Source organism: Leptosomus discolor, chromosome 2 (genome assembly GCF_034619465.1).
Source record: "Leptosomus discolor isolate bLepDis1 chromosome 2, bLepDis1.hap2, whole genome shotgun sequence".
Lineage (NCBI taxonomy): Eukaryota > Metazoa > Chordata > Aves > Leptosomiformes > Leptosomidae > Leptosomus > Leptosomus discolor.
In genome coordinates, this window is record NC_141392.1 from 10,516,402 (window position 1) to 10,528,858 (window position 12,457).

Genomic DNA, 12,457 nt, shown 5'->3' on the forward strand with positions numbered 1-12,457 from the left:
GAACGGGGGAGGGGGGCGACCGTTGGCGGGAAGCGGTTTGGGCGCGCGGGGAGGGCCGTTGGAGCGCGGGTCCCTGCGCTGAGGCAACGCTGGGGGGAAGGCGGGAACGGGGGGTGGGGAGGCGCGTTGGGAGCTCGTATGGCGCCGAACGGCGCCATACGAGCTCCCAACGCGCCTCCCCACCCCCGAGCGCGGCCCTGTGTCTCCGCCATGGCGGCGGAGGGCGCTCTTCGAGGGGGTAGGGTGTGAGCGGCGGATGAGGCCGTTCATCTCCTTCCGGGCCGCACGCTGTGATCGGCGGGTTGGGGCGAAGACAAGATGGCGGCGGGGTGGCTGTGGCGGCGGCTGTTTCAGGTGGGGTGTGTGGCGGGAGAGGGGGGTCCGTTTTTTTGCGGCGGTTACTCAGGGTGTAAGAGGTGATGAAGAACAGATGACTTAGATTCGGAGGTCATGTGCCAAGCCTGTTTCTAGCCTTAAAGTTTCAAATCTTGAATTTATAACGTAGAAAACCAAAACGTTTTCCTACCACCGATGTTTTCTGCCGATTTTTGACTTCTAAGTAGTGATTGCTTTCTCTCAGCCTAAGAAAATTTGATGCTGGGCGTTTCCTATTCATTATCTGAAGCCCTGAACTCTCCTTCTCTGTGTATTTTATGTGTTCTGGACTTGCTTACCTTTCTGTCTCCTCCTGAGTACTTCAGAATCTCTCAGCCAAACAAAACGAAAGCTGTTTTGCATTAGGACAGGGGTAATTGTGTTTTGTGCAAGGCCTTGGTTCACACAGGAGATGGGGTTATGTTGCAGTCTGAGTGTCTCTTCCACCTTCTATGATGGCCATTAGCAAGGTCACTTTAAGTATATTTGAATCAGAGAATGAAGGAAGCTGTTAAAATATACTTTGCTGCCTGCTGAATGTCATCTTTACTACTATTTTGTCAAAGTTTGAACAGAGCGCCTTTATTTTACAAAAACTTTTGACTCTGTGTATGTGCATAGTAACAAAATGAGACAGCTTGTGGTGGGAATAATATGCACAATCATAAAATATTGTAAAGGCTGGGGTAGAACTGTGTCGTTTCATCATGTTTTTAGTCGTCTTTATTACATGAAGACTGAAATTTTTGTATCCAAAACCATGTGACACATTATGCAATGCGTGTATCTATCTTTGTATGCAAATAACAAATCCATATTACGAGGTCAAGCAGTTAGAAGTAAAAGAAATCATAGCAGAGAGTGCATACACACAAAAAACCCAAAGACAGAGACAACTTTTCGTTACAATTCTAGTCAGCCGTCTTAGATTTATTGTCTGGGGTCAGGTTCTGTGCCATATACTTGCACACAGTTGAAGCCCTGGACTGAATACAGTCTTTTATGCTCGTAGGCCCTGAAGTGATGATGTTTGTTCATGTGCTTCATATTGGCATTGAATGAAAGGGAGGCGGTGTTCTGGCTTCAGAGATAGAGAATTGAGGTGCAGAGATCAAGATAATTTTGTCAGATGTATTTCTTTAATTTTAGGTATTAAGGCTCAAATATTTCCCAGCATGAACGTTGACACATTCTGAATGGTCATCAACTATAATGGCAAATAATCAGTGCTCCTAAAGTTGCTTATTGTGTCATGCACTTAAGCATGTAACACCAGTGCTCCTCTGTGAACATCTGGATTTGAAAGGCTTGCCTAAGGGTAGACATCCAGCTGTGCTCTCCAAACAAGTCAGCTTTGTAAACAGGAAACTCTCCTGCCTCTTCCTGCCGTCATCTGCCTTATCGGATGCAGAATTTGTAGAATAAATAGTGAATGAGGCAGATTTACTTCAGGAAACAGCTTCATTCACTGCTGATCTATAATTAATATACAATGCATACTGGAGAAGGTCAGGGACCTAATAGCATTGTATAGTTAGTTATGCATATCCGTGACCAACTAAATTAAGATTACGTGGAAAAGTGTCAATTCTGGCTGTTTCCTGATGTTTTGATTATACCTACATAACCTATGTGTGGGGCATCCGTCGTCTCTTACAGCTGTGACTTCAGCACCTGTTAAATAAGAGTGTCAGGGCTGGATAAGTAGCTAATTCTGCTTCAGCATTCTGCTGCAGCCGTGAGTTTCTCTTAAGTGAGTGAGAGCTCTGGTTCCCTCTTTTTTTATTTTTTTTTTTCCCCTCAAGTAGTCTGTAACTTTGCCAAATTAGGAATTCGTGGAAGGAAACTAGAAGTCACGTAATGTTCAGAAGAGAGCGATTATTCTACTATGAAAGACAGTAAAGTTACATCTTGACAAACAGTTGTATTCCCTTTTTAACACAGAAAAAACTTGTCTTTTAAATATGGTTCATTTGCTTGTTAGAAGTATTTCTATTTAAATGTTCTCTTTAAAGAACAAGCATTCAAAATCACAAGGAATTTTTTTCTGAAAAATCCAGGAAACTTCCATTTAAAATCAGAGATTGAATTTTTCCATTTATAGGATACTGTTTTCAGTTGCTTTTATAGTAGCAAGTCCTACTTAAACTTGTCACTCAGCGAAACTAATATATATTGAACTATGAAAGTGAAACTAAAGAAAAAGTAATTACAGAAATGGTATCTGATGCCACACAAACACATATTTATGCTAAAAAAATGCTTTGTGATTGCTATTCAGGTGCCTTGTTAACAGTAAGTGCATACTGTTATATTGCTTCCTTAATGTGTTCCTTTTTTTAGGTGCTGTTGCATACTAAATTAATGTTTCCATGCTCCTGTTTTCCTGCATTTTCCAATAGAACAAACTTTCTAGTTTGGGAGATTAATGCCTAGGAATGTGTTATGCTCTGGTGTGCAAAAAAAGTAACCTTTAATAAACCTGTATTAATGGGCTACTTTCCAGTTTGGGGGGACAAGAAAACACCATAACCTGTTTGTTTTATGCAGGGATCAGCTTTTCATGTCAATTATGCAAGCAGAATTATGCAAAAACAGTGTTTTCTTCCGTAAGTATGAAAAGTCCTCCTTCTTTCCATTTCTTCTCCACACTGCCTAAAAAAATCTAACTTTAACAACTTTTTATGTGTTACCCATTCCCACATTTCTAGAAACTCTGAGTTGATGGGAGCACGGCTGGCTGGGTCCCATGCTGATACACAGGAGCCTAATACTAACCCTCTGGTAAGTGTTTCATACAGTGAGGTTTTGCATGTTGTCTTAGTAATAAAGAGAATGTATGAAAAACTTGAATTCCATTATTGCAGCTTTTTTATATTCTGCCTTAATGATCACAGATTTGTCATAGAGAAAGAAACTCTTTAGACTATTGGTATTTGAGATTTATTTTTTTTTCAGCAATATTTCTGTAGCTCACAGTTGCCTCTTAGTCACTTGCCTCCTCCTCTACGCAGCTGTAACTCTATGAAATACCCGCTTTTCGGCCATGTTCAGTTCAGCGCCTGCAGCAGCTTAGCCAGGCTAAGGCCTGTGTCTCTGGCTTGAAAGTTGGCAGCCCAGGGCTGATGAGGTGGGAAGTTCATGAAGGCATGTGGTGGATATCTTGCTTTTAGAATCTGAGTGCATTGATTTGGACTAGGACTTCAGAAACATGTGCTCAGTCTGTATAATACGTGCAAACAAGCCAAAATGTTACAGGCAGTATTAGATCCACAGTGCAGACCCAGCCTTCCTGCCATGCCTGGCACATGCTGGATTTACTGTGCCTGGGACTAAACCTGTGGGAAAATCAGTCCTTCCTGGAAGACATCTTGTCTTTTCAGATGATCAGGGAGCCCGGGCCATCAGAAATTGAAGCTCTAACTGAAAGTCATAACCTTGAACCTGGACAAACACAAAGGATAAAATGCCCGCAGAAGCCTCCTGTGTTTCAAGTAGCCCTTATAAGTGCCTTAGTAAAGTGAGAGTTCTGTTACTGTCCATCATGTTCTAGTTACTGTCCAGACCCAAGTGAAGTCTGAGAATTTCAGGTATTCTTACGCTGCTCTTTAAAATACAAATATCACTGCTCCAGACTTGCTTTAACAGTGAGGTTCGTGCTTGTCTTTACTAGTGTTGTCCTCCTTATATTTATCTGGCATTCCCTTTCTTTTTCTGATCAAGAAATTTTACCTAACTTTTTAGAGGTTTTTAGAGGTATCTCTTCCTGCTTTTGCCTTCCCTGACAAGAGGAGAACTGTCGATCAAAGTAATACTGTCAGCCTCTTGCAGAGATCTAAAATAAGCAGCCAACCGTGTATGGGTTTTTTCCTCTTCTACAAATGGGGCACACAGGCTAAGAAAGTATGCGGTGTGTGTGTTAATTGAGGAGAACATAGAGTGGTAACTCTTGTCCTTTCTTTAAAAACGCAGGTATCCATTTCAGATGAGCCAGAAACACTGTACAAGAGATTGTCCCTTTTAGTTAAAGGCCACGACAAAGCTGTGTTGGACAGCTATGAATATTTTGCAGTGCTTGCAGCTAAAGAACTTGGCATCTCTGTTGAAAAAGTGTAAGTAACTCATCTGTAGGGTGATGTGGTGTCAGATGCTTCTTATGTCTTCTACTGTAATTCAGGTTCTGCGCTTGGAAGGTTTTTTTTTTTTCAGAAGAAACAGGTGTAATCTGACATTTTTTCTCGGATTATAAATCTAACACTTCTTAGATGGCAGCACAGCGATGAGAAAGCAGCAGCAGTTCCGCACTCGGCACTGCTGCCATAGTAGAAGTGCATTTTAGCTACATGAAGGATATTGACAGTGCTCCGAGCGCAGTTGTCAGTGCTCTGGCTTCCCTGAACTGATGCTTGTTAATACCCGAGCATTAACCATGCCCATCTGGCTTCATAATGAACTGTATCAGTGCTTAATACTTCCTTGTAGATCTTCTAAATGTCAAATAAGAACAGGGATTTCAGCATAATCTTCCAGATAATTTGTATTTGCATCCCTTATATAAAATTAAATTTTATTTTTATGCTTTTTTCAGCCATAAACCTCCAAAGACGATAGAACGATTGACACTTCTAAAATCTGTACACATTTACAAGAAGCACAGAGTTCAGTATGAAATGAGAACACATTACATCTGTTTGGAGGTAAGAAAGACATAAGAAAAAATAAGTATGTTCTAGGTGCACATTTCAAAGCTGTTAACATGCTAGTTCAGGAGTGAACACAGGTTTCCTGTTTACTTGGGTTGGGGAGGAGAGTGCAGGGAATACCGGAAAACAGCTGACCTAGGTACATCCAGTGAAACACAAGTTGTTCTGAATGTACAGCCTACATAATTTTTGGATTAAAAGGCAGATTTTGACCATCATCTTAACATCTGAAAGAATGACTCAAAAATAAGATAGAATTGGGGGTTATCTTTATGTGTTTTACGCTGTTGGTTTCCAGGGATCCGTGGGATAGGAGGTTTCTCAGGAAGGGAAGAAGATGCAGCTAAATCATTGTCATTACCAGTTGCTAAGTGTTCGATTCTGTTCGTTGTGAGTTTGTCTGATGTTTTTGAACACGTGTACTTTTGCCCTGCGCAACATCGTGTGGTAAATTACACCGCATGGGGGAAACAGAAGAAAGGAAGCGTGTACAAACCACTGGCTCTATGGCTGATGACACAGACTTCTGTACGGTTTAGAACGCAGCTGTGGTGGCCTTTCTTAGAAGAAAGGTTTACTGCCAGCATTTCGTGGCTTCTGGGCGTCTCACTGTGTATTTGCACAAAATGGGACTTGGCTTTAAGGCCCCAGACACTGGCGCAGTACAAGTGGCTGCCCGCAGACCATAGGTGCTATTTTTGCCATCCAGGGGAAATGAGAAAGTCAGTAACTCAGTGGAATTCTGGAGTTGCAGGATTTATTACGAGCTTGAACTGTGGGAGTATACAAAAGCTGGAAATTCTTGCATAACCTGTAATTAATTTCATCTGATACCTCCAGTGTTAAGATCCAGCACTTCCATCATAATCAGCGTGTGTGATCACAGGCCGTATGCGCCGTTCAGTGGAGTGAAACGACAACTTTATGCTCGCGTGAGAGCTGCGTACAGCTCAGCTGCCTCTGTTCGCTGCTGTGGAAGCTGCCTTCCTGTCAGATGTTTGGTCCCATAGCAAGAGCTAGAGAAACTAGGGCAAACTCCTTTTTTTGTATTCTGTTTGAAGTATTAATAATAGTAGTTCATTAAAAAAACATTACTTCTGTTTCAGTTAAAATACCTAACAGGCAGTACTGCTGCAGTTTACTTGGAGTACGTTCAGCGAAACTTACCTGAAGGGGTTGCCATGGAAGTAAAAAAGGTAAGTTTCCGTCTCACGTTATTAACTGTTACGAGGCTGAGTCCTGATGCGAGTGCGAATAACCACTGAGGTCTTTAGAAAGCCAGCAGAGGAAATGTGTGTAGTTTGGAAGGAACATTTTCCAAAGTATTACCACGGTAAAGAGGCTGTGTTGCTTGAAAACGCCACTAGATGGCACTTTTAATCTGGTAAATATCTCGAACCAGACTTAAGTAAAGCAAGATCGGTAGGTGTTAACTAGCCGATATAGTAAGTGGTTGCTTTGCTTTCCTTTTAGACTAAGATCGAGAAAATACCTGAACACATTCAGGAACCAGTGTGGGATACGCTACCTCCAGTAGAGGAAGCTGAAGTCAAGTCATGAACTCACCAGGTACTTGACTCAATTCATGCTGAAATTAGTTGCTCCTGTCAACTGATTACTGAGACAGTCTACTGTTAAATAAAGTTCTTGTATAAAGTAATTGTATAAACTCGTGTTTCATCAAGTTATTCTTGATTATTACTCCAGTACTTGTAGACTGAACAGCTGTAAAGTGAAGTTTGACTGTGCTCTGTGATCAAGAACTATGATCGTCTAGAATATGTTTGTAGAAAGCTAAAGTTTATTTTTATACATATATATAAATTCCCAATCTCCTTTTAATACTAGATGGCTTCTGAATTCTGAAATATTTTCAAAATCCACTTAACGTTTGTGTAATGTTTAATGTTATGGGTGCCATAACAATGTTACACATTTTTTGCTACAGCTCCTTTGAAGTAACTGAACCCCAGGTGCATGTACAGCTTGCATATTAACTTCATTCCGTCAGTGGTTAGGCTGTCTCAATCTAAACAGGAGCTCTGCTAAATATCGGCACTGAAGTTTTCAAGTCCATTCAATTTTTAAAATCCTGCCAGTCGCTGCCAGTAAGCTGGATGTGGATTTCCTTCCACAAATACTTTGTGACTAACAGCTGCCAGCCTACTTTAGGATTCAAAAATATACAAAATACACTGATATGTTATGCAAATAACAGCTGTTTTTAAAATTTTCAGGTTTGTAGAATAATCTAAAACTAAATCCAGAGCATTCACATACGTTACTTTTCTTTGAGGCATTTAACCATGTAAAAATTGTCAGGAAGGCTCTGCTCAAAGGCAACTGTGGCAGAATCCTGTTGATTATGGATTAGATATTTTAAAAACAGCCTAAATTACCCTGCGTTTACAAGATGCCCAGAGTTCATTTGCCAAAGGACCGTACCTTTCGGTACAAAGCCGTTTTGTAAAGATGCAGTCTGAATTTATTCTCAGCATTTCATCAAAGTGCTCTGGAGTATTTCCCGTTCTTACACATGCCAGGGGTCATCAGTCGTGCCTGGAGTGTTACCTCAGTTTTAGTTTCTACAGTTAGTCTTAATCATACCGCTACCACAACTTAATGATGGACACGTTAACTTGAGCGTGACCATGCGGCAAGCCTCTTGCTTGAGAAACCTTTTCTGCCAGGCTCTGCATTTCACATGCCAGGACATGACTTATGACTGTCCGTTATTCCAGGGAGCACTAGAAATGCGGCAAGGGACAGTCATTTACCCGGGAAGTTGTGACACAAGAAGGTTTTGCTCTTTGTGTAATATAAAACTGTAGTTAAAACTGCTTCAAGTCTGCTATTGTCTTGGATCAAACTGCACCAAAACAGGCAGGGTCTAGAATCTGCCCCTTCAAATTAGAAATTTGGGAGCAGAACCTCACATGCTCATCATGGCTTTTCCTAGCAAGCGCCATTAGGAAATTCCACCCTTCCTCTAGTTTCCTCGTTTTTGCAGCCACAAAAGTAGCACAACTGGCTTTTAAAGATATCTTTCCTGTTGTGAAAGTTGGGGAGGTTCTTGCTCCTGTTTGAACATTTCATCCTCAGGCTTCCCTCTGACTAGTTTGCTGTGGTATTCCCAAGTTCAGGGGGTTTTTCCCGCACAAAACCGGTATTCACCCTTGTCCATTTGTGTGGTGAAAAGTGGCCGTTGTGTTTCTGTCAATCGTTCATAAGCCAACCGTGATAAATCCCTCAGGCCCTGGGAGGATCTGCGGGTAGGACAGCGTATCCCTGCCCCAGGGCGTGGGCGTGCTGCTGTGTGAAGCTACTGTCTCACTGTTCAAAATTCCTGGTTCTCTTAACAAAAAGTAACTTTCATTGGAAATGCTATTTATTGCATTATGAGAAACGCAATTGATAAAAAGTACACACTTCCTTCTTTACTTAAATAAAATGCCACTTGATAGTATCAAAAAGCACGCAATCAGAGCATGGCAGCTGCTGATGCAAGGTCTTTCATACATCAGCACGTTATCATCACTCGTCTTTCATTCTCTCCTGACGTGTAAATATTAACTCTTCTCTGCTTCAGTATTAGAATATGTTTCCAGTTCAAAATAATAGTTTTTTTGATGTTAGTTACTGAAAATATTCATAGGGCTTTTTCCCTGAGTCATTAGGGTACAGAAGTTTCACCTTTTGCTCAGAGAAAGTTAAAATATCTACATTACGGAGACAGGGTGACATCGTAACTGAGTCACACCAATGGGACTCCAAACAAGTCCAGCAACTTCAGATACTTGGAACCGACAAGAGCCGCTTTAGCCTGCGATGGTCATGCTGCCAAGAAATTAAAGAGCAGAAGGTTGAGTTTGCCATCAAAAATCAAATACAGTGATGAAACTTGCAGACCCAAACAATCATTCTGTATTATCCAAGAGGGGACATACATTAAAACATAAATTAGTTCAGGAACTACTTGGGAGAAAAATAAGTTCTCGTATTTTATACAGGATCAGTTTTAAACTGGCCAGTTCTTCCCTAGTGTTGGCACCCACCCAAAAGCAAAGCAAGTCATCATGCAGAGTTCCTCTGTTCTTCTGTTCTTCCTCTCGTTCAAACCTGTACCTTCACTTCACTTTCAGACACTTGGTAGCCTGTCCCAGTGCGGGCTATCCAGGGCGGGAAAACCTGGCCTGAGATATTCTCTCCGCACCATTGTCAGCGAACCACACACGGATGCGCTGCATAGCAAGTCTGAAGCACTGAAAAGATCGTGTCCGTGATCCTGGGTGCCCACAGAAGGTTTGGGCTTTGTCTTCATCCCCTTCTTTCATGTTCAGGTTTCCGTTCCTGGCATGCAGAGTGGAACGCAGGTGTCTGCCAAGCTGATCTACTGCCTTACGTACATGTGCTTCTGCAGAGACGGCTGCGGGTTTGGGGGCTTTGAGCTAATGTTGCTGTGGACAACATAGGAATTTAGGCAGCTTATCTGGTGAGCGTACCCTGGATCTTTCTAAAATGCTTTCCCCCCCAACCCAGACTTAAAATTGGAAGAGACATTACATTTAAGACTATCTTGTTCTCCACATTCCGTGTTTTTTCAGGGTATAAGCTTGGTCGTTCTTTAAAGAACACTAAGTTCATTGCAGTGGTTTTTACATTAACAATGCGTTATAGTCACCGCCGTGTAAGGAACTAGTGTCAGTGAACATATCAGCCATTTTATGAGCAAAAGAATTGCAGTTTAATTTTCAACACCAGCACTCAAACTGCAGCTCTCACTGGCACCAAAAAAAAAAAAAAGTGGCAAAGTAGTTTCTAAACTTGTTTTCCATCAGCAAAATAAGAATATTAGGCCAAGTATTGCTATTTGGGGGAACAGACTTAGTACAAAAGCACCCTGCTGTTCTGTTCTTTGCTAAATTAGTTTTGCTTAAGAATAAACAAGGAACTTGCATACATAAGTGAAAAATATCTGCCTGAGTAACTCTTTGTTGATCATTAATGGTAGAGAAAGAGAGATAAAGAAGTTTTGAAAATCTGTTGCCTTAAACATGGCCACGCTCTGCTCTTTCAGTAGGTCAGGGTACCTCTCCCAGTTGGTGCCCGAGGATGACTGTGTGCCCCGTTAGAAGGTGACGGCGTCGTTCTTTCACTGAAAATGTGCCACATCCTGAAAGTCCAGCGGCTGAACTGGCCTGCTGTGCTGGCCGGCTCCAGAGGAGCTCCTGTTCTTGTGCAGAGAACTTTCAGTTTTGTTAAGGAACTTATGGGTAGGTAGGAAGTTTGGGGGTTTTTGTGATAAAAATTCCGTTTTACATTTTAAGTCAGCAGCCACCAAACACTGTGTTTGGTCGTGGCTCTGCTTTTTTATTTTCACTGGTATTTGTTTTCTTGTTGTTCTCTGTGTTCATGCAAATGGCACAGCAAGGCACCGTCAAGGTCCTTGCCTTTGCGTAGGCGCCCGCTGCTACCAGGGAATGGGTGAGGTACAGAAAGAGACACCAGAGGAGATCAGGCAAGGATCGAGTGAGGTGAGGGAAGGAATGAGCCCTTTGCATTGCTTCAGGCCAGTGTTGTAAGAGTTCTGCATCCTTCTTTTTATTATATGCCACGAAGCAGTGATTAGTAAATAAATCAGCGTTCAGCTTTGTAAGCAGTGTGCTACAGTCCAAGGTGTAACTCACGCTGCCGCAGTAACGTACGGCGGAATGATTTAAAGTTGAGCTCTCCGTTTGTGCATCCCGTGGGGAAAAGAGCGCAATCAACACATTTATTCCGATTAAAAACATGCACAAAATGGCACCTCACGGGGGAAGAGGCGAAAGCAGAAGTAGAAAAGCAGGGGTGAAGAAAAGCATAACAGTGAGTTGCTGCGCTGATAAATGAGATGGAAGAACGAAGGTAGCAAGCTGGCAGTGACGAGGCCGCTGTGTCCCGATCAGCAGAGTGCTCTCGATAAAGGAAGCGGCTGTTATAAACCGTGTGTCTCTGGAACGTGTCACACAGATGAAAGCACTGAAGATACGCAGGTAGCAGCAGCAGAGCTGTGCTGATGGGGTTTAATCGTTCCTGCTGACAGAACTAGGTCGGCAGAACACGTTGCAGATACTTTGGGCTTTTTGCCTTGGTTGTCTTTCCCCTGTTGTTGCTGGAATCAAAGGCGCTGGTGCAGGGGCAGTCTGCAGAGAACAGGGCTGGTGGCGCGCTCGCCTGCAGCAGCTGGGAGCTCCAGTGCCACCGACGTGATTCCACGTCTTTGGGAACGCGAGTTCAGACGGCGACTTGGCGTAAAAGTTTTAAGCCGAGGGAGCGATGACCAGTGGCGTTTCAGGGCGCTGCAGAAAAGCAGCAGAGGGAGCCCAGTCCGGCACAGCCCCGTCCCCGCTGCTTGCCCAGGCTGTAGCGCCCGGGCCCCTGCCAGCACTGGCGGAGCCGCAGCCCCTCCGCCTGCCGGGCCGCCGACCCCGCGGCCAGGGTGACCTCACGCTGCCACAGCACCGGCAGGCAGTGTAAGCCCGGGATTGTCGTGCCACAGCGGGTGGCTGCTGCTCTCCGGTCCCGTGGGGTACCGTGGCCTGTGCTGCCCTGCTCCCTGTGTTCCTCCTGGGGAAGCATGGCTTCCCAGGGACAGGTGCGAGGGGCAGCACGGGAGCTTAGGTAGTTCACCAACAGCTTAATCCTAAATGCCAAGTGCTGCCCACGCAGGAGGGAGGAAGGAGTCGGGCAGGAGCCCCACAAATATGATCGGTTTCAAATGTTAAATGGAAGTCGGGATGAAGGCAAAGGGGGTGACAGATATTAAGCTACAGGGCCAAATCTTGTGAACTGGTAGAAAAACTTCCCTGTTACTGTCAAAAGAAGGGTGAAGTTGACCCCAGAAGCAAGTGCTGGCATTCAAATGGTCACAAAAGAACAAGATCAGTGCGGTTTTAATAAGGCAACATTAAAAAGCAGAATGAAACTCAGCGAAGCAGGGTCATGGATCATCCTAGCCAGCATTTTCAAAGGAGTGTTACGACCAGCGCTCACATCCAAGCTTATCCCCGCTACCCCCGAGTTCCGGTGATTTCCCTTTTTCGGTTTCGCTTTAACCCAGCCATGAAGGCTGCTGGCTGTTGGCTACCTTAGCAGCTGCGCCCACGTTCAGCTCCCCAAAACCTCCCGAGCCCTCCCGGTTCAGCTCCGGACAGAGCTCCTGCTCCTGCTCTCCCCCCGTGCCCAACGGCGGAAGCCCGTAAGAAACAGCTCCGCACCCCACGAGTAAAGCCGCTCTTTGACGCCTCCGACAGCGCCGGGATCGCCTGTAAGAGGAAAAGCGCCGCCGGAGCGCGGCGGGCAGCTCCACGGAGACCCGGCGGTGGGAGATAACGGGGATG

The 12,457-nt window shown here is 44.0% G+C and overlaps 1 protein-coding gene across 3 annotated transcripts; it reads left to right on the plus strand.

Moving 5' to 3' along the window:
• Nucleotides 1-274: 274 nt before the first annotated feature.
• On the plus strand, nt 275-10,149 carry MRPS10 (mitochondrial ribosomal protein S10). Of its 3 annotated transcripts, XM_086460592.1 has the most exons (8): nt 275-354; nt 2,926-2,984; nt 3,087-3,159; nt 4,348-4,487; nt 4,964-5,072; nt 6,185-6,274; nt 6,552-6,647; nt 9,221-10,149. In XM_086460592.1, the coding sequence occupies exons 1-7, from the start codon at nt 319-321 to the stop codon at nt 6,636-6,638; spliced, it is 594 nt and encodes a 197-aa protein (XP_086316718.1). In that variant the 5' UTR covers nt 275-318; the 3' UTR covers nt 6,639-6,647; nt 9,221-10,149. The 3 variants fall into 3 exon arrangements, with proteins under 3 accessions (XP_086316718.1, XP_086316717.1, XP_086316719.1); XM_086460591.1 differs by lacking the exon at nt 9,221-10,149 and having other exon boundaries at nt 6,552-6,738; XM_086460593.1 differs by lacking the exons at nt 2,926-2,984; nt 3,087-3,159; nt 9,221-10,149 and having other exon boundaries at nt 6,552-6,738.
• Nucleotides 10,150-12,457: the final 2,308 nt, after the last annotated feature.